General features: G+C 43.9%; 1 protein-coding gene across 5 annotated transcripts in view; it reads right to left on the bottom strand.

The window, feature by feature from the left end:
* KAT2B (lysine acetyltransferase 2B) overlaps positions 1-26,560 on the bottom strand; it is a 102,325-nt gene extending 75,765 nt beyond the window's left edge. For 2 of the 5 annotated variants that reach the window (XM_082747757.1, XM_082747759.1), the window contains exon 1: positions 26,129-26,560. In XM_082747757.1, coding sequence (XP_082603883.1) covers positions 26,129-26,431 — 303 coding nt within the window. In that variant the 5' untranslated portion in view covers positions 26,432-26,560. Of the gene's footprint in view, positions 1-18,242; positions 18,396-26,128 lie in introns of those variants that run through there. The other 3 variants (XM_082747758.1, XM_082747760.1, XM_082747761.1) reach the window with 2 other exon arrangements.
* Positions 26,561-27,286: the final 726 nt, after the last annotated feature.

Below are 27,286 nucleotides of genomic sequence, written 5' to 3'. Positions count from 1 at the left end.
CCTTTTTTTGAGCCTGTCATTTATAGATCTCTGCTTGGCCTTGCTTTTTTTAGTCATGGTATTTATATTAAAAATTAAACCTAAATTAAAAGCAAAAGGTTGAGAACCACTGGCCTAGAAGAGATAAGACTCTGGGACTGAATCAAATAGGTGATGCATACCAATTCCTCCTGAAGCTCTGCTCAGTAAATGGATTCCTGGAAATCTTCCCCAAGAGTTGTGTGGAAAGAGACAAGATCTTGCAGCAGCAAAACCTATAAACTAGAACATTCTTTCAGGCTATACTGCCTTTCTCAGCCTGTGGAGGAGCAAAGAGGCCGGAGACAGAGAAAATGGGCCAGAGGAAAGACGTGATGTTTGAGACTATTCTCCATCACAAAACAGACTGCCAGGAAACTCTGTGAAAACATTCTCGCTAAGTACTCTTAAACCTTTCTCCACAGCCCCTCAACATCCTGCCCTCATTCAACTCACAGCAGCAACAGGTGAAGGAATGCAGGCAAAAGGTGGGTCCGCAAAATGTTTCAGCTTAGGTTGAGGTTGGTAGAAGAGCTCCAGGTGACAGCAGACGCATCAGTGCCATGATCAAGAGGAAAGGACTTGGGAACTATGGAAATACAGTTTCAAATCTTAGCTGCAACACTTACTATGTGAACCTAGGTGAATCACTAACCCCTCCAAGCTTCCCAGTCTCTAAAGTGGATTTTAAAATACCTATCTCACAGGACTGTTGGGGGCATTAAGCAATGAATGGAGGCAGATGCTGAATTAATGGAAGTAGTAATAAAGATTATGGTGACTCTGATAATGATAACATGCAAGGAGAACTCTGTTAAGGTGAATGGTGAGGTCATGATGAACTATGACAGTTAGTACTTTAAAGCAAGGACTTGAAGAGGTTGCAACCAATGGAAGTAGTTTGAGGATACTGGCACCAATCATTAGGCAAGAGGCTATAGCTCTTACTGAACAAAAGACTAGGGAGCTTATGAATTAAATAAAAAGTTATGCTCTTCAAAGAATAAACTGGCTCCATTTCCACTGTAGGTAAGAGCAGTGGGAAGTCATTCAAAGGCTTACTGGGTGATCTTGGTGGACAATTTATTTTAACAGAAGTAAAGAGAAAGAGATGGCCACGTTCTATATATATAATCACCTAGCAAGAACACAATTTAAAAAAAAAAAAACAATATATCAAAATCTGTGAGAAATGATCAACACTTAGGTGAAAACAAATACCCTTAAATGCATTTATGGGGAAAACACAAAGATTAAAAATAAACTATTCATTCAACTCCATAATCTAGAAAAAGAGTAAAAGAATAAACTCAAGAAAAATTGATAAAAGGAACTAATGTAAAAAAAAATTTAGGGAAATCAACAAACAATATCATATACCTAATGAGTAAAATAAATTGTTGATTTTTGAAAAGACCATTAAAATAAACAAACTCTTGAGACTCTAATGAAGGCAGAGAAAAAATAAGAGTGAGAAAGGAGATAAAAACTACAGATTTATAACTAAAATAAGTACTCTGGGGGCACCTGGGTGGCTCAGTGGGTTAAGCCTCAGTCTTCAGCTCAGGTCATGATCCCAGGGTCCTGGATCAAGCCCCACATCGGGCTCTCTGCTCAGCAGGGAGCCTGCTTCCTCCTCTCTCTGTCTCTGCCTGCCTCTCTGACTACTTGTAATCTCTGTCAATCTATCTGTCATATAAATAAATAAAATCTAAAAAAAGTAATAAAATAAAATAAGTACTCTGTAGAACTTTATATCAATAATTATGAAAAACCAGATGAAACAAGTGACTTCCTAGGAAAACAGAAATTATCTAACCTCATTTAATAGGTAGTAAAGTTTTCTGACAACCCTAGAAGATAATGAAAAGGTCATCAAAGATATAAAAATGTCCCAAGATCAGATGGTTTTATAGGTAAGTTCCAATTAACTTTCAAGAGCTAGCCAAAATAAATATAATGTTAATTTTCGGGACACCTGGGTAGCTCGGTCAGTTGGGTGTCTGCCTTCGGCGCAGGTCATAATCCCCATTGAGTCCCCTGTCAGGCTCCTTCTCCCTCTACCCATCTCTCTTTCTTCCCTCTCTCTGACAAATAAATAAGATCTTTAAAAATAAAGAAGTAAATAAGTAAAATTTTTAATTTTCCAGTAGCCACATTTTAAAAAGTAAAAAAAGTAAATAATAACATAATACACCCAAATATTACCACTTTAACATGGAATCAGAATAAAAACATTATTAATAAAACAATTTACATATTTTTTATGCTAAGTCTTCAAAACCCAAGGCATATATGACCTCACATTTCAATTCAGACTAGTCATGTTTCAGGTGCTCAATGGTCATCTGTGGCTAGTGGCTACCACACTGGACAGCCAGGGACCACACCATTCCTTTTATTGTAAATTGTTTCAGAACATTAGAAAAAGATGAAAAACTCAACGTCATTCTATGAATCCAGTATAAACCTGACACAAAAACAAAAAGAGAGCAAAAAACACCAAAAAAGTCACTAGCCCAATCTCACACACACACAAAACTGACATAAAGTATCTGTAAATTAAATGCAATAGTACACGATTAAAATCATGCATTTTGGTACATAATAACTAAGTAAAGTTTATTACAAGAATGCAAAGATAGTCCTTTCAAATTAATCAATTAACAAACTAAGAAAAAATAATTACAACTGATGCCAAAAAAGCTTTAAATTCATAGAATTCATAAAATTCAATATCATAAAATTCATAATTTCCATAAAATTTAATATCAATTTCTGATTTTAAAAATAGCATATTTGTCATAGAAGAAAATAATCTTAACTTGAAAATAAACATTATACTAAATAGAGAGACACCTCATTCCTATTAAAGTTACCAAAACAAGGAAGCCCTCAATACAACCACTGTTCAGTACTGCCCTCAAAGAGGGTGCAGTACGTGGGTGGCTCAGTGGGTTGGGCCTCTGCCTTTGGCTCAGGTCATGGTCTTGGGGTCCTGGGATCCAGCCCTGCGTCAGGCTCTCTGCTCAGCAGTGGCCTGCTTCCCCCTCTCTCTCTGCCTGCCTCTCTGCCTACTTGTGATCTATGTCAAATAAATAAAGTCTTTTAAAAAAATATATTGTCCTGGAAGTACACAAAACTATAAAAATTGGCATACAATCTTTAGAGATTATCATAACTTATAAAGAAATAAATAAATCAGCTGGATAATAGGATCAAAACTTTTCTCTTTCTCAGCAATAACCACCTAGAAACTGTAATAGGAAAAAAAACCCTAATAACAAAAGCCATCAAATACTTAGGGACCAATCTTTAAGGAGATGAGTAAGATCTATATACAGAAAACTACAACTTTCTACTAAAGATTGGATGAGTTTCTTCACTGCAACAAGGAAATATGCAGTATTCATGATAGGAAGACACCATATTGTAAACCTAACAGTTCTCCTTTAATTAATCTGTAAGTTCTATAATCATTACTTATAACATATGTAACAAAGTATTAATATTCAGAATATATCAAGATCATCTATAAAACAATAAGAAAAAGGCACAGTCTAATTGAAAAAATTCGCAAATCCAGTATTCCAGAAAAATAAATGCTAAAGACAAATAAACCAACAAAATGGTCCAAGTAACTAGTATTAGAGAAATGAAAAATTAAAAGCCCTGTGGCATATTTCCTCAGACTAATTAAACTGGCAAAAATAAATAAATAAAACGTCGACACTGGTATCTAAAGTTGACCAAGATGTGAGGAAACACACAGCCTCATATACCCTGTGTGGGAAGACACACTGCTACGTTTGTGCCCTTTGGCTGAAGAATACTACTTGGGAGCTCTCCTACAGACATACTGACATGTGCTCAATGATATTCGTATACCATTTATTAGAGCAAAAGAAATATATATGTCATGTCAGGTAAAATCTGATCAATAAGGAAAGAATTTACTAAGTTATGTAGATTGGGGGACGCCTGGATGGCTCAGCCGGTTAAGCAGCTGCCTTCAGCTCAGGTCAAGATCCTAAGGTCCAGGATTGAGTCCCCGCCTCAGGAAGCCTGCTGCTCCTCCTGCTTGTGCTCTCTCTCTCTGATTTAAAAAAAAAAAAAAAAAAAAAGCTATGCAGATGGGTACCACAGACTATTTACCCATACAACTAACTTGTACAGAACCTCTCTATAACTAAAATAGGTACTCTAGGTCCTAGTAAAAGGCTGAAAAACCAAACTATAGAATAATTCAAAGCATAATCCAATATCTTTTTTTAAAAAAAATTAGTGAATAAGCAATTTAAACATGTATTATTTGGATACACAGAGAAACCAGATAGATAGATACTTATGGGGGGAGGGCAAAACTGGGGGAGGAAAAGGAATATTCACATTGTACTTTATATTCTTCTCTAAAGTGCATATTCATGGGCTGCTTGCTAATTATCTTTAACATTAATTCATCTGAGGGGAAATCATAATTCCAGAAAAATTCCAACGACAATAAAAGAGGCTTGGTATAAATCAGTTGTGGGGGAGGAAGGGCAGAAACCACACATCCTTATCACAAACCACATTTAGGAATTCAAGGATCCAAAACTTTTCTTCCCGTGGGGTTGCTCATAAAAGCCTTTACTGAGGTTCAAGCCAAAAAATAACAAGCATGCAATTCTTAAAGAAGACAATATAGATTTTTAAAGATATAAATCTTAACTTCACTATTGCAACAGACTTAGAGTAATCAGCCCAGAAAGAAAACTTTATTCCCCTCTTGTCTTAACATGACAGGGAAGAATGGCCGTGTTCATGGAGGGCTGAAAATGGGTCACAGATCTCATGGCAGAGAGATTTTGGAAGAATAAACTCTTGTACTGCCCTTACTAATAAAAAAAGGTTACATCCCAAATATTAACCACACTTATTTAAGCTACTTGTGACAGAAGTGCTTAATGAATTCAACAATAAACACTCACAAATGTAACTGAATAAAGGACTTTTTCTTTCAGAACTGGCTCACTTTGCTTCCCCCACTGAGTCCTGGGATCTCAGCAGCTTTCACAAAGTAGACTTTCATGTCTTTTGTTAGAACAAACGAGACTTCTTCCAAATAAATAGAAAACTCCCTGAAAACTAACAGGAAGATAAAAGGACAGAGAGAGCAAAGGAGAGAGGAAGAAAACACAGGAAAAACACAGAGCAGTCTAAACGTTTTGTCAGCCCCACAGCCCTGCAACTGTGCCGGCCAGGATGTGGAAGACAGACACAAGTGGGGGTTCAGTCTTCAAAAGGTAGCAGGTCCAAGTTGGGAATGCCTCCTGAGCGTAAAGTAAATACTGGATTTCAAAGACTTAGTGTCAAAAGCAAAAGAAGAATATTAAAATACCTCATTAAGAATTATTATCTGTTGGTTACATGTTACAGTGATCTTGTGGGGTAGTAAGTTAAAGAATATACTACAATTAATCAAATTTAACGGTTGATTTTTCTCTCTCCTTTTTCAATGTGTTGGAGTGGGTTGAACAGTGTCCCCCCAAGTGCATGTCCACTTGGGGCCCCACATGGGATCTTATTGGAATATAGATGATTTTTGCAGGTATGATTACTTAAGAATGTTGAGATTAAATTATCCTGGACTTAGGGCCCTGAAACCAGTAAGTGGTGCTTTCATAAGAAAAAAAAAAAAAAAAAAAAGGAGAGGGAGATCATAGATACACAGGCCATGTGAAGCCAGAGGCAAAGACTCATTCCTTGGAGTGATACATCTACACACCAAGGAATGCCAGCGACTGCCAGGAGGCACAAAAGGATTCTTCCCAGAGCCTCTGGAGGGTATGTGGCCTGCTGACACCTTGATTTCAGACCACGGGCATCCAAAACTGTGAATAAGGGAAGTTTCTGTTGCTTTAACCCACCTTGTTGGTGATAATTTGTTATAGCAGTCCTAGTAAACTAATACACGTGGCTAGTAAAAAATGTTCAGTTATATATGTGGCTCATAGTATATTTCCATTGGACATCACTGCGGTAGAGTTTAAAAGCAATCTATCCCCCCTCCAAAACCCAAGTCTTTGCTGTAGACCATTACAGCTTATGCCTAGAATAGTCCCAACATTTTCTAAGTGGTTCTAAGTGGTTCAAGTTATACCCCTCTGAGATACCTGGAAATTCCTTGAGCTTGGCTCACTTGTTTCAGGATTTTTTGGAGGTGGCTGGTGGGGCAGGATATACAGAGCACTTCCTACACATGTACATGCACCATAGGAAACATGGAAACCTAAGCGCACAAAAATTTAATACGTGTGGGACTTCTTGCCCAGTTTACTAAAGAGGACATACTAAGTCCTTTAGGAAACATTCAATGCCATTATCCTTGACTGCCAGCAAAGCACTTTCTGCCATGTGTTCCAAGCTACCACCCCATGCCCTTTGCCTTGGCCTTTATATCTCCTTTCCAGATGTGCAGGCCCAGCCACTGTTCTTCCAGATAAGAGTTTTCCTTCAAAGCACCTTTCCCCATCTCTCCTTAATTAGGCAAGACAGCTGCTATCTACGGGAACTCCCACGGGGACTGGCCTGCGGCTTTAACTAAGTACCAGCTGAAGGACAACCTTTTAGGGATTGTGCTGCTAAGCCAATTACCACAGCAACTAGCAACCCCGGCACAAGGAGGGGAAAGCTGCCAGATGACTTCGTCTCCCCCAAGACAGATATAGCAGAACCAAGAAGAAAAGTCCACTGGATTGCTTCAACAGGCCCAGGATAAAAACGGTTTTGCCCCAGTAGAATCCAGGGTTACATGGCAAAAGAATGCAACAGCCTCCATTGTAGTCTGCAGAAGCCAGGACAGAGGATGAGAAGGAAGTTGAACTGGATAAACAAGCCATCGTGACTCAGAAGACAGACAGACAAGTGAGTAGAGTGCTTACAGTTCACTCAGTGGCGATGAGATGGGTGTGAAGATATTTGGGTGACATCCAGAGGAACAAGAGAAAGACAGCCAAGCTGACTAGAAGGATTCAGTCATGCTTAAAATACTGGGAAGCCCTATTTGCTAGAAAACTGAAATCAGTGACAAGGATGTCCCAGAGCAAGAACACACTGAAGGGAAATTTATGGAGTAAAACTATGAATCCAACATTTATCAAGCACCCACAATAAGAAATGCACTTGAACACTTGTTCTTATCTCATTCTGTATGAGGAAGGTATTAATTATTCCCATTATTCAGAAGAGAAAACTGAGGCTCTAAGATCTGCCTGAACATTTTCAGTCTATCCTGCAGAAGCACTGGGTATATTCAGGCAGGTGTCTGTGGTCCTGTGTTTGTGCGTGGAGGTCCTCACTCTATTTTACTACCTCTCCGCTCTGGGTTAGACCAAAGTAGAATGTTTAAGTCAACAAAACCATTATGAGATACAACTTCATATCCTCAAGGATGACTGTAGTCAAAAGAGCAGACAATAAAAAATGTTGACAAGGATATGGAGAAACGAGAATCTTCAAACAGTATTGGAGGGGATGTAAAATAGTAGCCACTGTAGAAAAGACTTTGGTGGTTTCTTAAACACAGACTGATGGAACAGAATAAAGAGTCCAAAAATAAACCCTCAAATAAAATTCAAATAATTTTTGAGGCATCTCAGAGGCTCAGTCATTAAGCAGCTGCCTTTGGCTCAGGTTGTGATCCCAGGGTTCTGGGATCGAGCCACACTATCGGGCTCCATGCTCAGTAGGAAGCCTGCTTCTCCCACTCCCACTCCCCCTGCTTGTGTTTCCTCTCTGGCTATCTCTCCATCTGTCAAATAAATAAAATATTTTAAAAAAAATCAAATGATTTTTGCCAAAACCATTCAATGGGGAAAGGACAGTTTTTTTCAACAACTAGAAAAACTGGATATTCACCTGCAAAAGAATGATGCTGTTCAACCCTTGCCTCACACTACATACAAAAATTACTTCCGAATGGATCAGACTTAAAACGTAAAACCTAAACTATAGAACTCTTAAAAGAAAACAGAAGAAAAGCTTCATGATATTGAATTTGGCAGTAATTTCTTGATAGGACACCAAAAACACGTGCAACAAAAGAAAAAAAAATGGATTTAATCAAAATTAAAAACTTCTGGGCACCTGGGTGGCTCAGTGGGTTAAGCCGCTGCCTTCAGCTCAGGTCATGATCTCAGGGTCCTGGGATCAAGTCCCGCATTGGGCTCTCTGCTCAGCAGGGAGCCTGCTTCCTTCTCTCTCTGCCTGCCTCTCTGCCTACTTGTAATCTCTGTCTGTCAAATAAATAAATAAATAAAATTTTTAAAAAAAAAATTAAAAACTTCTGAGCATCAAAGAACACAATCAATAGAGTGAAAATGCAAACCACAGAATTAAAAAAAAAAAAAAAACCAAACAGGGAACCTGGGTGGCTCAGTGGGTTAAGCCTCTGCCTTCAGCTCAGGTCATGATCCCAAGGTCCTGGGATGGAGCCCCTACATCCTGCATCCGGCTCTGTGCTCGGCAGGGAGCCTGCTTCTCCCCTCTCTGCCTGCCTCTCTACCTACTTGTGATCTCTCTCTCTATAAATAAATAAATAAATAAATAAATAAATCTTAAAAAACAAAAACAAACCAAAAAAACCCCTCCCAAATACCTGGTAAGAGGTTAATATCCAGATTATATAAAGAACTCCTACAACCCAACAACAAAAGAATAAACAACCTAATAGAAAAAAATGGTCAAAAGACTTGAACAGACATTTCTCTAAAGACATACAAATGGTCAATAAGTACATGAAAAGATACTCAAAATCACTAATCCTTAAGAAAATGCAAATCACAACCACCATGAGATATCCCCTCATACTCATCAGGATGGCTATTAACAAAAACACTGAAAAGAACAAGTGCTAGTAGGAATGTAGAGAAATAGAGAAACAGGAAATTTCGTGCATTGTTGGTGGAAAGGAAAATTGGCCAGGCACTATGAAAAACAGTATGACAGTTCCTCAAAATATTAAAAATAGAATTACCATATGATCTAGCAATTCCACTTCTGGGTATATACCCCAAAGAATTGAAAGTAGGAACTTAAATATTTAACTTCACACTCAAGTTCACAAAACCACTATTTGTAATAACTAAAATGTAGAAGTAACCCAAGTGTCCACTGACAGAGAATGGATAAACAAACTGTAGTATATAACAGAAGGGAATACTATTCAGCCTTAAAAATGAAAAGAAATTCTGACACATGGTTCAATATGGATGAACCCTGAGGGCAATGTGTTAGGTAAAATAAGCCAGTCACAAAAGGACAAACACTGTATGGCTCCATTTGTTTGGGATGCCTAGCGTAGACAGATCACAGAAAAGTCAGTAGGCTATGATGGCTGCCAGGAGTTGAGGACAAGGAAGAATGAGAATTATTGTTGAATGGGTATAAAGTTTCAGTTTGGGAAGATGATATTGAGTTCGTAGATACTGGTCGTTAGTGAGAGCTGCACCGCAATATGAGTGTCTCTTCTTTCTTCTTTTTTAGAAGATTTTATTTATTTGAGAGTGAGAGAGAGCCCAAGTGGGGAGGGGGCAGTAGGACAGCGAGACACCCCCCCCTCTGAGGGCAGAGTCCAATCATCCTGGGACTCAGAGATCATGACCTGAGCCAAAGACAGATGATTATCTGACTGAGCCACCCAGGTAGCACCCAGGTGCCCCAACAACATGAGTTTCTTAATGCTAATGAATGATTCATTTAAAAATGGTCAAGATGGTACATTTTATGTGATGTGTATTTTACCACAACTTAAAAAAAGGTGTTTTTGGAAGTTAAACATAAATTTACCATAATGCCCTCAAACCTATACCAAAGTAGCTGCCTGAGAGAAATGAAACCTATACCCATACAAACCTTTGCACGCTCATGTCCACTCAACATGATTCATACCAGCTAGCCAAAGGTGGAAAGCATTCAAATGTCCATCAACTGGTGAATACATACACAAAATAAGGATCTCCACAAAGGAGAATATTATCTGGCATTAAAAAAGAATGAGATGGTGATATATATTCCATAGGAATGAGCTTCAAAACATTATGCTAAGTATAAGAAGCCAGGCCCATACTGTATAATTCCATTTGTATCAGTTCCAGAAAAGGCAAATATATAGACACAGAAAGTAGACTGGTTTGTCTGAGGCTGAAGTGAAAACAGGTTTGACTGCAAATGGACATAAGGATCTTTTGGGGGAGATGGAAATCTAAAACTTAATTTTCCTAAAAGTCATTGAATTGTAAACTTAAAACCACAGACTTTTAGGGCATCCAATTATATCTCACTAAAGTTTTTTAAAAAGACAAGAACTGGGGCACATGGGTTGCACGGCTGGTTAAGTGTCTGATTCTGCCCTGGGTTGTGATCTCAAGGTCATGGGACTGAGCCCTGAGATGGGCTCCAAGTTCAACATAGAGTGGGCTTGATCTCCCCTCCCACTAAAATAAATAAGTCTTTAAAAGTATAAAATTTTAAAAATTAAAAGGCAAGAACTGCTAATAACTAACTATCCTTTCAAATACAGGTCTTCTGCAAAATTTTGCCAAAAATGCGTCCCAAAATTGAGGTATATTTTCTTCTCAATATTAAAGAAGCTTAATAAGCTTCCTCAACATTAAAGAAGCTTAATAAGCTTCTTTAATATTGAGAGAGGGGGGAAGACCAGCAAATGGGGGTCTCCATCCTTGTCCTCCCCTGATCTGAAAAGGCAAAATAAGTCAGTGTCTAGGTAGCCACAGTTCCACTGTCAGAATTTGTCTTGGCAAAAGAGGAATGATGGGAATAAGTCATTAAGTAGGTTGCCCTGTTTTTAAAATGAATGGAGACTTTGAAACAATTAAAACTTGCTAATAATGAAAAAAAAAAAAATAACTTGCTAATAATGAAGCCATATTCACTGGTACTTCTTTTGGGCTCTCTCATTCAACACTCTAGCCTTGCCGACATCCAACTTTCTGGCATGTTCACAGCTTCAATTCAAGCCTAACCGGACTCCAAATGGATTTCTGTTGCGCTCCTTGGATTGTAGTATAAACTGTAGGGTGCAGTCTGCGGGGGAGGGAGAGGAGACAGACTTGTTCTGCAGATTCAAGAAAGGGAGTGAAAGCCAGGATGCAGGAGGTTGGGGGAGAGGGCTAACATTTTCATTTGCCACTGTAGTGAGCTGTCTGAATTTTCCTCTAAATGGTGTGCACGTGTTACTCTGGGGGAAAAAAAAAAAAAATATATATATATATATATATATATATATATATATCTTTTAATCCTATTTTCAAACAACAACACCTGAAGTCCTGAAAGCAGTTGTGATCCCAATAAATTTGGAAGCCAACTGCTTTCGAAGCAATTTGGATAATGCTCTTGGGATCTGGAGCTGGGCTTCTCAAACTTTAATCTGCTCCTGAATCACGCAGGAAATCTTAAAATTCAGATTCAGATTCAGTAAGTCTGAGGTGCAGCCCAAGATCCTGCTTTTCTTAAGAAGTTCCCAGGTGAGGACCCCACGTGGAGTAGCAAAGACCTGAAAGAAGAAAGTGGTCTGATGGAAGTGCTGACACCTTCCTCTTTTCCCAAGATGAGCTTCAGTTTTCCATATTCAGTTTAAATGTAAATGTAAATGGCTAGCTAATCCTTTCTGGGACAGAAATTCTTTCTCCACCGTGAAAATCCTTCCAGTTCACACAGTTGTACCTGGAAATCCAGGAGACACCATAAAGCTAGGACTTGAAACTGGGATTTTAAAAAACTGGATACTTTTTTTTTTTAAGATTTTTATTTTTAAGTAATCTCTGTACCCAACGTGGGGCTCGAACTCACCACAAGATCAAGAGTGGCATGCTCCACCGAGCCAGACAGGTGCCCCCCAAAATCTGGGTACTCTTGGTGTAAGAGAAAAGGAGAAGGTGGGAGTGGGTGTGGGAGACTTTCCTCAGGAGATATATTTGCCCGGAATTGAAAGTAAAAACAGAAGTGGAAGGGGAGAAAAGATAACCAGCGTGCTAATTCAGGCAGAAACGTCTCTGAAGACCTTAATGAACAGTGCCATTTTGGTCTGGGAAGTCACGAGAACACAAAGCAAATACTGCAAAGTGGTCAAGGATACAGAAGGAGAATGGAAACTATGCCCTGAGAAAATGACCCAGGTATTAACACTCTATTTAAACGCTCATCTTCCAAGCTCTCCAAGACGACTCCAACATCCTATCAACAGAAAACCTTCCTGACTTCACTGTCTGGAAGGAATCCTAGGCTTGGGCTGGAGCTCAATCACAAACTGCTAAATAATCAGGTCTGAATGAATGAAAGGCCCAACCTTTAGGCATTATCTAAAGAGCTGCTAAATGACTCCAGCATTATTAAATGGCCTAGGGATGGGCCAGACCCTGCACCACAACTAAGTCACGCCTCTATGACCAACCCAAGCACGCCTCTCCCCTGGAAGGGCCTCAAGAGGCCCTGAATGACACCAAGGCCAAGAAACTGGTGAACCCTAAACCCAGGCAATCCCTGAGTCTCTTCTTGCCAGCACAGATAGCTCAGTCCTCACCAGTGGAAAGACTTGTTAAACTGCTTGGCTGACATGGAGCAGGCCGGACAACCGGCTGACGAACAGAATTTTTCACTCTAAGCCTGTTGTTCAGGCACCAGGTCAGCGGGATGAGCAAAACAAACGGCGCCACATATGCTGCTTCTCTGGACAGCTCACACTCTCATGGTATACCCAGCATCATTCGGGCTGAGGCTCGGCAACCCCACACAACCAGCCCAACCTGCAAACCAAAACTTCCAGGCTGCGTCCCCAACTTTCCACACCCGTCATCTCTGCCCAGGAAGTCAGTGTCAGGCTAACCCTCAACCCCAACACCTCTTTTCAATTAGCCTATCCCCTTCAGTGCCATCCACCTTTCTCCCAGTCCCTGAGGCTCAGTACATCTGCATTCACTGCCCTCACCCAAGGCTATCTGACTCTTCTTTCCAAGCCTCTCCCAGATTGACATCTTCTCCATTCTCACTGGCAGGGCCCTGGGTCAGGCCTTCGACAGCCGGTCAGAAAAAACAGCTTCCTTCTCACTTTGAATACATCCCCACTCTCGCTCTATCTAAAATGCACGGAACCCATCCCTCTACTCTAAAATGCCAACTAACAACGTCCAGCATTCCTGCCTAATACTTCCCAAGGCAATTATAGCCAACACCATCTTATTCCCTCCCCCACAATAACCCCACAGGACAAGTAATTCAATGCTTACATTAGGGGTGTGGCTTGCCTGAGTTACCCCAGCTGGCAAAGAAGCAGAGAGCCAAAACCAAAACCTAGAACATCTCGCTGGCACTCTCAAATATCTTGGGGCTCCTCCTTCTTAAAGTGCAAAGACTCGCTACTATTAAATGAATTCAGTCCAAAATTTTCTACTTGAAATTCAAGACTTTCTATCAGCTGGTTTCTTCTTTACCCAGACAGAGGTTCCTTCCCACCCCCACCCCCAACAATCCCTGTGTACTTGTTTTTCCTTTTTCTTTGATTTGGCTGATCCCTTTATTAAGATCAGTAGTTACCATTTAGCTCTGCTTTTAACTGAAACGGCAGATACCATTTTTCCAGCACTTCGACTATTCCAGATACCACACTAAACTAGCTAAGTGGATTATCTCATTTTATTATCAAAACAACACTTGACTACTAAAAGACACACCTAATTTAACACATCCGGAAAAAGGACTCTTGATGCTTGCCCACTTCTAGAACAGCTGCGCTGGAGGTCCTGACCAACTTTGTAAATGGAGCTACTATCCTTTCCATTGCTCAAACTAAAATCCTAGACCTTTGGCTCCTTTCTGTCTTTCGCTTACACCACCTCCCACAACAAATCCAGTTCTATCGCTTCTGCTATTTTCCCCCTCCACTACCATCACCCTCGTGCAAGCCTCCATCCGCCGTCTACCCTGCTGCCATCTATACTGCCGTAACTTCAATTGGATCTCCTTCTCTTGCACACTTAACTCTCCTCAAAGCAGCCAAAGGGGATGCTTTAAGACCCAAATCTTTTCCAAATCCATCTGAAACAGCCCAGATGCCCAACAGCAGGTGAAGAGACAAACAAACCAGTACATCCGTACAGTGCAGTACCTCAGCAATAAAAGGAAATTAACCACTAAGGCATGCGGCATGGATGAATCTCAGACCACACTGAATGGAAGAACAGTGCGTAGTGTGTGGCATCATTTACATGAAATTCTAGAGTATCGAAACTCATATATCATGACACAAAGCAGATTAGTGGTTACTTCTAATTGAGAGGCATTTGAACAGCAAGGGGCAAAAGGAAACTTTCTACGGTGATTAAAATGCTCTGGGTCTTGATATGCATTTGGTAAAAACAAACAGAACTAGAAATCAAATCATTTCACCGTGTGAAAATTACACATACTCAGCCATCTAGCCCCATTTACCTCTCCCTTCATCTCCTGCACTCCTCCCCTTGCCCCCATCTAGCCACAAGGGATACCTGGCCACCCTTGAGTATGCTAAGCCATTTCTACCCCCAAGTCTTTGCATTCCCCACCTGGCACCCTCTGCACACACATACAAATACATACACACACACACCCAATGGCTGGCTTTTTGTTATCATTCAGGCCCCAGACCAGGCCCCATCCACAGAGACACCTTTCTGGGCATGTATTGGAAGAACTCCCCAGGCACTCTCATTTACTTCTCTGTTTTCATTCTCTGTGTGGCATGTGGCACTTACCACTTTCTGTTATTTTCTTGTTTACTGTCTGCTTCTGCTACCAGAAGCAAGCTATGCAAGAGTAAAAACCCATCTGTCACTGTATCCCCAGCATCTAAATCAATGCCTGGCTCATAATACATGATATAACAATTTGTTGAATGAATGGGTGAAGTTGACAATATCACGCTCTCCATTTTACAGCTACGAAATCTGAGGCTTGTAAAGGGTAAGTCATCTCCCCGTGCTCACACAGCGAGGAAGCAGCACATCAGTATTCAAACCCAGGCAGTCAGTTCCCTGGGTCCACGCTCCAAACCACTCTGATGTCTTGCTCCCTTCACTTCTGCTTCTCTGCAGTTTTACACCATTTGCTCCACTTGGGCTGAGCCTCTCTCCTACACCTCTACCTGCCCCAACTTATAAGGGGTTTTCTCTGTGTTGACTTCATGTTTGATCATTCGCTTAAATTTTTCTTTCCCTCTAGACCTGTCTCCCCGGGAAGATGAGGGGATCCTTGTGGCTTTCACTTCCTTTTGTCACTCACCACCCACCAGGGCAGAGCCTGGGCACAGGTACCTAACGAATACTCATGCTCCCGTGGAGGTGGGGTGAGTCAGGTAGTCCTGCGGGTATGTGCAAATCCTGGGTTACATGACTCACTTTGCTATTTCAAAGTAATGCTGACCTTGGCTTCCTTGGCATTCTGCCATCCAGTTTCAACACCAGCTTGTTAGAGCTAATGCAAATTAGAGCTGCCACCATCAGTCACTATGATACTACTCAGATCTCATCCCTGTACTTCTGGAATCTCCAGCATACCACAGAAGCCTCGTGGAAGGCTGTACAGGCTGACAGCATGCAATGATGGGGGCTTTCTAGGAGGGTGGAGAACTAATGGAAGCAACCCCATGTGTCCTGCCCCGAAGTCACTGAAGAGATTACTCAAAGCCTCCTCCTAAGGTCAGGTGGCATATCATTCCAAATGGATCATTACAGACATTATTCACACTTTTTTGCGAAATACATGCATTCATCTCTTGATTAAAAAAATAATAAGCCCTCTGTCTGGGCATCTGGGTACAAAGAGAAGAAAATACTAAAGAAAGCCCATGGTAACCTTTAGTTTAAGTGGGCAGGAAACCAACAAAAAATATATATAGCAGTTAGCAAACATGTCTTTGTAAATGATTTTTTTTCTAGTTCACTAACACCATATAGGCTTTTAGAATATATGGTATGGCTTTTTTCTTACTTCATAGGTTTTTGGGATTTGGTTTTTTTAAGATTTGTTTATTTAGGGGCACCTGGCTTGCTCAGTCATTAAACATCTGCCTTTGGCTCAGGTCATGTTCCCAGGGTCCTGGGATAGAGCCCACCATCCGGCTCACTGCTCAGCGGAAAGCCAGCTTCTCCCTCATCCACTCCCCCTGCCTGTGTTCCCTTTCTCGCGTGCCTCCCTCCGTCAAATAAATAAATATTTTTTTAACTTAATCTTTTTTTAAAAAAAAGAAGAAGATTTTGCTTATTTACTTGAGAGAGTGAGGAGTGAGAGCGCACGAGCACAAGCAGGGAAGGAGCAGGGGAAGAGGAAGAAACAGACTCCCCACTGAGCCTGGAGCCCAATGTGGGCTCAATCCTGATGGGGACAACAGATAGGATCATGACTGAGCCGGAAGCAGACATTCAACCAACTCAGCCACCCAGGCACCCCTCACTTCATATGTTTTAACTCTGCTCGTCTCACAACACAACTCCCATGTAAGAATTTACTTCCAATTTGCAGAAGAAGAAATGGTGGTCAGAGAAGCTCACATCCTTCACTCAAGAGAAGGATCAAAGTAGGTGTGATGACTCCCCTTGCTCCATCTTGTCGAAATCCAGGCCATCAAACAAGTGCTGAAGGTCACCAGGTCTGTTGTAAGCTCAAAGGGAACTGCACTTAGCTCTGTAGGTAGAGTCAGAAGATGCTGTTCCAGCTCCAGACAGGGTGTGGGGGGTTGCCCTGCTCCTGGGACCACGTGGCTTTGGGCACATTACTAAACCTCTCTGAACCTCAGTTACTTTGTTTCTACAACACAATTTCCTCTCTTCCAATATCACAAAGCCTGTGAATATGAAATTATCCATTTATTCAACAAATATGTATTGAGTCCTACTATGTGCAAAGCACAGTCAGCGGACCTGGGACAGGAAGTAAACCAAAGTCCCTACTGTCCCAAAGGAAACAATATGATTTCGCGGTCGCGCGCACGCACGCGCGTGTGAGTGTGTGTGTGTGTGTGTGTGTATGATTTCCAAGTGTTGAAAAACGCAGTAAAGGAAAACAAATCAGGTAAACTTAAAGAGTGATGGGGAGCTGCTTTTTCTGAGAGGGGGTAGTCAGGAAAGCTTCTCTGAAAAGTTGGTATTTGAGAGCAGACCAGAACGAGGCTTGACAATAAGCCACACCAATATGTGGAGAAGAAGCGTGTGCAGTGCAGGGGGTATCAGCATATATAACTGAGTGTCAGAGATGAGAGCAATTCAATATTATACAGATTCAAGGGGCATCTGAGTGGCTCAGTCAGTTAAGCATCTGACTCTTGGTTTTGGCCCATATCATGATCTCAGGGTCCACATTGAGCTCCCCGCTCAGCAGAGTCTGCTTGAGATTCTCTCTCTCCCTCTTTTTTTTTTTAATTTTTTTTAAAAGATTTTATTTATTTATTTGACAGAGAGAGATCACAAGTAGGCAGAGAGGCAGGCAGAGAGAGAGAGAGAGAGAGAGGAAGCAGGCTCCCTGCTGAGCAGAGAGCCCGATGCGGGGCTCGATCCCAGGACCCTGGGATCATGACCTGAGCCGAAGGCAGAGGCTTTAACCCACTGAGCCACCCAGGCACCCTCTCTCTCTCCCTCTTCCTCTCCCTCTTCCCCCACCCCTCCCCCTTGTGTGTGCACTCACTTGCTCTAAAAAAATAAATCTTTAAAAATATAGAAAAAGATTCAATTCTATTTCAATTGTGATGAAAGGTGAATTGTCATAAGGAATTTAGACAAGAGCTACCTAAGCAGAAATTTAAAGCAGCCCACGGTAATAAATGTAGAATAAATGGCAAGATAATGTAACATGCCCGCGTACATGCGCACACAAATTAAAAAGACAAAAATCCTGTTGTGTTAAATACATCAACTACAGAACAGATTACTTCATAAGTGGACAGTCCATATGATTCCGTTAAACAGTAAGTTTACATATTTCACAGGAGTTTTCAAAGAAGAGCTGTTATGCCAAAATTATGTTTTGAGTAAAAGAGTAAATCTGTGTTCCTCACTGCCACTCCTGAAAAGAGATGGCTTCACACGTCCGGGTACTGGGGATGTGAGGGGAAGGGGGGTGAAGGAAAATGCTCTCTTCCCTGCATCTCCATCCCATAGGCCAACAACACAACACAACACAGAGATGTCAATGCCTACCAGAGTGTTAGGTGCTGGGCTGTAGCCAACCCTCTAGAAACTCTGCCACAGCTCCCAACACGTATGGTTCTGCATGGCTTGCAGGATACGACAGATAATTCTAGACATCTTCCAGAACCAAGGCTGTGGGACAGCAGGGCTCCACACGTAGATTTACGAGTAAGGACTCACCAATACAGATTCCAGAGGCAAAGGAACTTTTCACACTGGGCATTCCACCAGCTGTGACATCACAGGCCCCCAGCACCCACCTCCCTAGCCTTCTGCCCCTCCTCCATCCCAGTGCTTATCTACAGCCATCCTTGGTTTCTTGTCCCCATTCCTGTCCCCATGGGTTCTTCCCTGTATTCCAAGAACTTGCACATATGCTAAATTCTAAAATATCAAATTCCCATCTTCTCCTTCAAAGATTTAATTAAAGTTCATTTTAGGAAGTTGTCCACATCCTAAGACTTCATTCCTGAAAATGGTTGGCGACTTTTAAACTTGTTTTTACATTAAGAACATGTGTCTTTACAAATTACTCTATGCAGTAACAGGGATGCAGCTCACAGACACCATGCGAGTGACAAAAGCCAGATGCAAAAGAAGTCAGACCACATGATTCCATTTACGTCAAATTTCAGAAAAGCAAAAGTGATCTCTAATAATAACGAATAAGGGTTACCAGAGGTGAGAGGAGACAGCAGGGGGCCTGAGAGGTGCTGGAAATGCTGGACAGCTTTCTGAGTGGCAGCTGCATGGCCACGTGCCTATGTGAAAATTCACCAAGCTATATGCTTATGATATGAGCACGTTACTGTCTGCATAATAAAATGAAGGAAAAAAATGACTTTCCTTCAAATTGCGCTATAACAGTGCTTTGTGTACAGTCTCCCACGGAGCTGTTTTGGGACTTCTAGAAGTCCAAGAAAGCCAATTCCCTACCTCTCTGGTACATCTAGCACCTTCCACAGCCTGGGTAGCCACCACTTTCATCTTCCTTCAATGAGGAATTCTAATGGGCCAGCACAGTGACCATTCTTGATTGTCAGCTTTAAAACAATCAAGGGCATGCATCAGTCTGCCCTAGGCCAGTAATAAAAAACGCTTATTTTGTCTGCTTTATGGCCTGCACAGTTTCAATGAACTAGAAAAGCCTTTGAACATACCTCGCAAAAGGACTAACAATAAAAGTCAAATGACAACCATGGAACGCCTGAACCAAAATCCTCTTTGTAAACCACTGAGAAGACCATCCCCTTCACCCCATGTGCAAGTTTGGAATGGGGATGCAATAATCGTGCACTGGAAAGAAAATCGACTACGTGGCCCAGCTCTTCCCTGAGCAACCACTGCCCTTGAGGAAGCTGCTTAACCTCTTTGTGTCTTGGTTCCCTGCTAGTAAAATGACCTTCCTTACCTTCCTCTTGCCCCAGGTAGAAGAATCAAATGACACAAGGCACATAACACTGTGGCAAAACACCATCAACAAAACAGCTGATACCGTGAAAAGTTTCCAAAAGCAAACTAAAACTAACGTAGGTGGGCTACCTGTATTCCTAGAACTCTCCCATACGCTAACCCACTCCATCCTCACAGTAAGTGGATGAGGTGGGGCCCCGACTCCGACCTCACTTGCCGGACACTGTTTCGTGGCTGCCCGAAGGCACCTAGCACAGAGGGAGAAGGAGGAGGATTCTCCCAGTATGCTCAGGTAGCTGGCCAGTCAGCCCGCCTCCAGTGCTGCCACAGGTGCTTTGAGTTTGAATCAGATTAGGAGGAGGAAACCAAGTAAGAAACGGTTGACAAGTATTCCTAAATAACAACCTTCCTCTGCTGGAGCAGGGAGCGAACTAAATCAGAAGGCACTGAGCCTTGGAAATCCGAGTTTTATTGGCACTGCACAGAGTATCCAAATCTTTTATCTGAGAAGCAGATGTTCTGATCGTTCCAAGTTACCTCACATGAAACTGGGTATTTTACCCTCAATACTCCCTTATGATAGGTTAGACCTGGGGATTTACCTGACAGAAATAGAATTAAGTCCTGCCTATGTGGACAAGTAATCAGGTTTAGACCTGCTCAGTGTTTAAAAAAAAAAAAAAGACAAAATAATCCACCCCCCAAAAATCAAAATCAAAACAACACACCAGCACTGCATCACCAAACGCTATTTGCAAGCACATGCTTCCGAAAACAAAACACTCCTCAGCAGATTTTTGTTCTCTTTTGCCCTGTAAACTACTTTCTCAATTACATAAAGCTGCAAATCGCAATCTGAAGGCTTTGCAGGCTTGAATTTCCATCTTCCCTGAAAGTTTATAAGGAAACAATTAAATTTGGTCATCTTTCTCTCCGGCTGTTTGTATTGCTCCTGCCAAATATTTTTCCTATGTGTGCCTGGCTCCACAATACCACAGCCTCTTCCAGAAGTCACCACACGTGAAATAGCTGTATGCTATAGATTTTTGTGGCTGAAGACCACTCTTTTAAAAACATTGCATCTAAAAACCAAAACCAAAACAAAACAAAAAAACAAACAAAAAAAATATTGTATCTACACCCCTCCCTGTTTTGTGCTTTGCTGTAATCATACAGCATACATACTTACAAATCTCCAAAAAGGTATTTTTAATTTGGTTTCTGCTTGCAAGCTGTGAATTGATACAAAGTATCATCTTAAAGAGGTGCCCAGGACAGAGGAAAGTTTTTAGGGAGACAGAAGAGTTGTAAGACTAAACTGTAGTGATGGACACATAACTATGTACTTTAACTCAAAAGCATCTGACTGCACACTTACAGCTGTTGACTTTTATGATCTATAAATTATACCACAGTAAAGCTGTTTAGAAATATGCCCCATGATTCACAAAGTGACATTTTTCAGGTTTCAAGTGTTATGCAAATTAACCTTAAAAGCATTACTTTTTCCTATGTTGCAAATGTATTCACAGTATTCTGGGTCAATACAGTTTTCCTCTAAAACAGGTTTTCTCAACTCTAGCACTACTGTCACTTGGGGCCAGATAATTGTTGCGCAGTCTGGCCTGTGCAGAGTGGGATACTTAGTAACATCCTGGGCCTCTATTCACTACTTGCCAGTAACACTCCTTCACCCACGTTGACAATGACCAAAAATGCCCCCGGACATCACCAAATATCCCCTGGGGAGTTGGGGATAAAAATAGCTTCTGGGTAAGATCCACTGCTCAAGATTTTGACAGTTGAAAAAGAAATTTGCTCTCTGGAGGAGTGACTGACAAATACAACGGTGTTGTGGGCTCTCCATGGTTTTAAGGCTTGCTCTAGTGCCCCATTCACCAGCTCCTAGCTGGTAGGCAGGTAATTTTTCTCTGCCTCTGTCCTCTGCATATTCTACAATCAGTGTTACTTTTAGATTATAAACCATTTTTTTTTAAGTGAAGCCTAATTTTATAGCCCGTGTCACACTTCAAGTATGGCATTCAGCCCAGAATCAAAGCAACTAGGTTCTCCATCAATGCTCTGTGGCCACTGACTGACAGACAATGCAGCAATTCCACTTACCCAGCATCAATCCAACACTTTTAGGTTCCAGGAACTTTGGAGGACCCTTTCTCTTTTAACTTCAAGGTTGAAGTTATAGTCTCCATTTTATAGAGGAAGTCATCAAGGCTCAGGGAAAAACTGAATGACTTGGCCCAGCCTCACACAGTGGCAGAGCTGAGACCTGAGATTCTCTAAATCCTACGTTCCTTCCTGACTTCTACATTAGCAGTGTATTCCCCACTCTGGACTGCCGTAGGGGCTTACCATGGGCCAGACACAAAGCTGGATGCCTCATACATATTAGCCCAGTTTAAATCCTCCCTGTTATGCAATGAGACAGTAGTATTATTCCTACTTTACACACAAGGAAATGGAGGCTGAGGCAAAGTTACTGTCCAAGGTCACACTGCTGGACATCCTGAAATCTAAACACAGAAGCACATGCTCTTGGTTACTATACCCTAGTACTTCCTTTCAGGTATAAATGGCCTATTTCATTAGGAAGAGTCAGTGGGGTTTTTTAGTAGATAAATTATACTTAAATTCAAGGAGACTGAGATTTGGCCTACCCATCCATTTACTTGGGTTTTTTCTGTAACACTAAAAACCCAGTTCGGTGGACCCCTGTGAGATACCTAGAAATGTATAATGTTAAAAAATTCCCTCTACCCAATTGTCAAGAAGCAGTCAGGCTAAAATTTCACTACTACTCTCCTTAAGAACTAATCATTTCCTCAGTTTCCTCTTCTCTAGTTCATTTGCCCAGTCAAGATCCACAACACTTAGAATCCTTTCAGAGACAAACACATACCAAATAATCACACACTTAAAAATTGTGATAAAAGCACTAGGAAGGAAAAATAAGCACAAGGGGGTGCCAAACAATTTACAATGGGAGGGCTGGCCAGTCAGGTAAAGGAAATGCAAGGAATGTTACATGCGCAGGAAGAGTTGGGAATTAATTTGAAAATGAGTCAAGAAGAGCTTTTAATCCCAGTAAACAGTATGTGCAAAGGCCCTGAGGTAGAAGGGAACCATGCTCACGAAGACTGAAAAGGAGCCAGACATAATAGTGGTCAGGCAATACAGGGCACTGTGGACCACAGCAAAGGGAAATGAAGGGTCCCAAGCAGAGGTATAACATAGTTAGATCTACATTTTTAATGATTACTCTGACTGGGTCACACAGAACCAAAGGGACTCTCTGAAGCAACCTTTGCCAGAACATAGTTCAAAGAACTCTACCCTGGATCCTGCAAAACAAGTTTGTTTGTTTCTTTCTTTCTTTTTTTTTTTTCCTCTCCAGGGTGTGGCATACCACCAGAGCTGTGAACTAGCTCCCTCCTCCTTCTGTTTCATTTGTGAAGTTTAAAGGCCAGATCTTTTATCAGGTCTGGGACCTGTTTTTCTTTTAATAGCCCCCAATAAACTACTCATCTCTTTCCAGGTCCCTCCTCATTCTCTCACCTCTCTACTCCCCCCAATTTGCCAAGGGGACCATCAGTAACAAAAGGCAGAGGAATCTGTCCTTTTGGGGCTTTCTTAGGTGAAGGATAGAGACAAGCTGAGAAAGAACCACTCACACCCAACAAAGCAGTTTAATAAAGAAAAAGAAGGGGGGGGGGGAGGCAAATCAGAGAAAATGTCACTCCCCAGGTTAAAATTCCTGGATTCCACAATGCCTTCTTGGCCACACACATTGACCCCCAACCTGGTGGCCTCTGCCAAGGCGGTGTTAGCTCCTTCTGGCCCAGCTCCAAGCTTTCACAAGTGCTTTCAGTTTCTCCACTTCAAGAAGCTTCGCGTCACCCCACCCTGTGCTGCCAAGAGTCCTTAGCACCCGCTGACACTTCCTCCAGGAAGCCATTCCTACCCCACCCATGCTCCAGCCCAAGAACTGCTCTCCTCTGAGTTCTAATACCACCTTGAGAAAGCAGGTTTTTTTCCCCCCATCATTGTAAATGGTTCACTGCCCACCTCCCTGGGCCCGAAAACCCATACATGCCCACATGCACGCACACATACACATACACTCAGTAGCTCCAGAAAGACACATTCTGGGGGTCATAGTCCCAGCATCCAGCACAATGCCTGGCACCTAGTTGAGACTCCTCTAAATATTTAGTGAATGAATGAGCAAATGAAAACAGACACTTCCAGAGTCTCCCAGGACCAGAAAAAGAGGCCTCTGATGAGAAGTTTTCCCTTCCTGAAAGTTTGGTTGTTAATGTGAACAGGACCCCTCAAGTCACAAATGTTAGAAAAGGGCCTATATTTCACTCCTGGAAATCTGAAAGGATCAAAAATACCAATGCAGGGGCGCCTGGGTGGCTCAGTGGGTTAAAGCCTCTGCCTTCGGCTCAGGTCATGATCCCAGAGTCCTGGGATCATGCCCCACATCGGGCTCTCTGCTCGGCAGGGAGCCTGCTTCCTCCTCTCTCTCTGCCTGCCTCTCTGCCTACTTGTGATCTCTGTCTGTCAAATAAATAAATAAACAAAATCTTTAAAAAAAAAAAAATACCAATGCAGAGCACATAACACAGGCTCATGGTTTGGGGAACCAAAACTTCAGGGAAGTTTTCAGGTATTAAGGCAATAGCAGGCAGCTGGGAAAGAAAGTGTTATTCATGGGAACCCAATAAAAAGCCAGGACAGAAAAGCTGAACTGACAGTTCCTATGTGAGCCCATTCTGGCTGCGGAACGTCAGGTCCACCAAGGACCTGAGCTTATTTTCATTTGTGGGCACAGTTCTCCCTTCTGCCCACTGCACTCCAGGTCTTGCTATTAGTCTTAATGTCTTTTTATAACCACCTCTTGGCCCATCACCCTTCTTAGAAGTATACTCCCCTCTATCTTTTTCGCAGTCCTCCATAAATACCAACCATGTATTGCTCTCAGAGGAGGGCAGTGTGCTTTCTTGACCGAATTCGAAAGGGATTATAATATACTGCCCGGGTCTGAATTAGGGACTTGCTCCTTGAAGTGTGGTTACTGGACCAGCATCACATCTGCTGAGAGCTCATTAGAAATGCAGAATCTCGCCGGCCCCCCACCCAGGCCTATAGATTCAGAATTAGAATTTTAACAGTTCCCCCAGGTGATTCCTATGCACCTTAAAGTTTGAAAAGCACTAGAGCTAGATCCTACATTTGTCCAACAAATATTTATTAAACCCATATAGTGTTAAGTACACGGTAGGCATTCAACATATAGGTGAGGATGTGAATGGTGTGGGGAAAAGGGTAAGCACAGACTTCTCCCGAGGTTGAGAGGCTCCAGTAAATACTAAAAACAGCTTCGCTTGGAAGAGAGGTTCCAGCAGGATTAATAATCTTTACATTAAAATTCAGAAGTGGCCCCTGGAGCTTAGTTGTGGGAATCTGGAATCTGGGAACTTGACCCTGTTTGCAGCAGGCCGGAGATACATGGGAGGTGTGTGAGTGAGTGTCTCTTCCCCGCCTCAGCCACAGGCCGCAGGAGCTGACAAGGCCAAGTCCCCGCCCCCCTCAGCTGTCACCCTGTCAAAACAAAGCCGCTGCTGACAGCGCAGGGCCAGCTTGCCCCGGGGCCTCGGGCAATCCTCTCACCCTGGGAGCACGGCGCCCACATCTGGATTTGCAGCTGAGGAGCTACGGGGGGCCGAGAGCTGGGACGCAAAGGGGATGGCAAGAAACGCGTGTCCTCAAACTGAGCAGTAGGGCCCGCCGCGCTGGGCTGTCACCTTGCCAAATCCTGTTTACACCTCGAGCAGCTGGGACAGCGTTTTAACTAAACAAGTAATAATACAATAATGACCGGGCTGTCACCGCGCGCAGCAGCGCCTCCGCCCTCAGCCCAAGGAGCCGGGAGCTCCTGGACCCTCGCCTCGGGCTGTGCCCACGTTCCCTCCCCGCGCGTTCCGCCCCTTCGAGCTCCCAAAGCGCTGGGAGTCCTGAAGCCTATTTCACTCTCACTCTTTCCACTCAGCTCCTCCCAATGGGACACGCGGAGAGGACGGGGAAAGAGGGGGCGCTCAGATACCCCAAAAGAGGTTTCCTTGGCCCTGGGGCGCTCTCCACTCAGCGCAGCTCCACTCTCTGAAAGGTGCCTCTGGCGAGCTCCTACAGAGCAACAAAGCCCCAGGGCAGCCTAGGAGCGCAGACGCAGAGGGGCAAGAATGAAAGGCTCCCGATCTCCGCGATCCCCTCCGTCCAACCCAACAGGACTCTGGTCCGAGAAGCAGCAAATTGGGCGCGGGCGACAGCAGCACTTCCGCGGTGCAGCGGCCCCAGGCGGGAGGAGGGAGGCGGGGACGGGGGCTGGAGGGGGAGGGGGCGGGGGTCCCGCAGGCAGGGCCCTAGCCCCCCTGGGCGGCCGGGGAGCGGCGAGCGAGTACCTTGCAGGCGGAGTACACTCCGAGTTTCTCCAGTTTCTTGGCCCGCGGAGCCGAGCGCAGTTGCGCCTTCTTCACCGCGATCCGGGCCGAGCCGCCGCCTCCTGGTCCTTCGGCCGTGCCCGCCGCCGCCACTGCCGTCGCCGGTCCGCAGGCGCCCGAGCCCCCGGCGGCGGCGGCGCACGGGGAGCCCTGCGGCGGCGCGGGCGGCAGCACGGGGGGCTGCGGGGGCAGCGCCCCGAGCCCGGCCCCTGCCCCGGCCCCTGCCCCGCCGCCGCCCGGCCCGGCCCCTCCAGCCTCGGACATGCCGCCCCGGAGCACGGCAGGAGGCGCCGAGTGTCAGGCGCCGCCGCCGCCGCCGCCGCCGCCAGGGTCTCCCTCTCGGGCTCTGGTCGCCGGGAGAGCGAGACCCTCCCCCCACGCCCTCCCGCCCCCTTCGCCCACCCCCCTCCCCGCCCCCGCCCTCCCCCGCGCGCGCCGCTCGCCGGGCTCGCTCCGGCCGCGGCCCGCGCGCTGATGGTGGCGGCGGCGGCAGCTGCTCCCCCAGGAGGGAGGGGACTAGCGGCTCCGCTGCCGCTGCCGCCGCCGCCACTGCACACGCCCTCCCCCGGTTCTCCTCCCCGGGGCTCTACTCCGCGCCCCGGCCGCGGACATATTCCTGGGGGCTGCGGACTAGGGGTGCCGGGGGGTGCCAACCTCTCGGTGTATGTCGGGCCCGGACAGCCCCCCTCGGCCTCCTTCCCGCTGCCCGCGGGGTTTGTGCCCCCCACCCCCGCGCCTCGGCACCTAACGCTCGCCCGCCAGGGGGCGAGGCCAAGCTCTGGGTGAGGATGAGGGAGGGGGTGAGGGTGGGGGTAGGGGGCTGGAGCCCAGGCACCTGCTGGCCGCCTCCATCTCTGCAGCCCGCCCCCCCGCCCCGCCCCGGCCGCAGCCGACCCCCGCTCTCCCGAAAGAGGCAGAGCCTCCCAGTTATTTGTTCTTCCACTCTATTCCACCCTCTCCGAACAGAGACAACTTCCTCCACCCTAGCGGGAGCCAGAGGAAAAAAAATATTTTTGAAAAGAACCCGTTCAAGCTAATCCTTTTCTTTGTTGCTAATTCACCAAAATAAAGGCGTAATGTTTTCTATTTCTCTTTTTGAATACTTTTCTGTGCAACTTT

The sequence above is a fragment of the Mustela nivalis genome, assembly GCF_964662115.1.
Source record: "Mustela nivalis genome assembly, chromosome: 1".
NCBI classification, from domain to species: domain Eukaryota; kingdom Metazoa; phylum Chordata; class Mammalia; order Carnivora; family Mustelidae; genus Mustela; species Mustela nivalis.
This window is presented reverse-complemented; position numbering and strand designations above follow the sequence as displayed.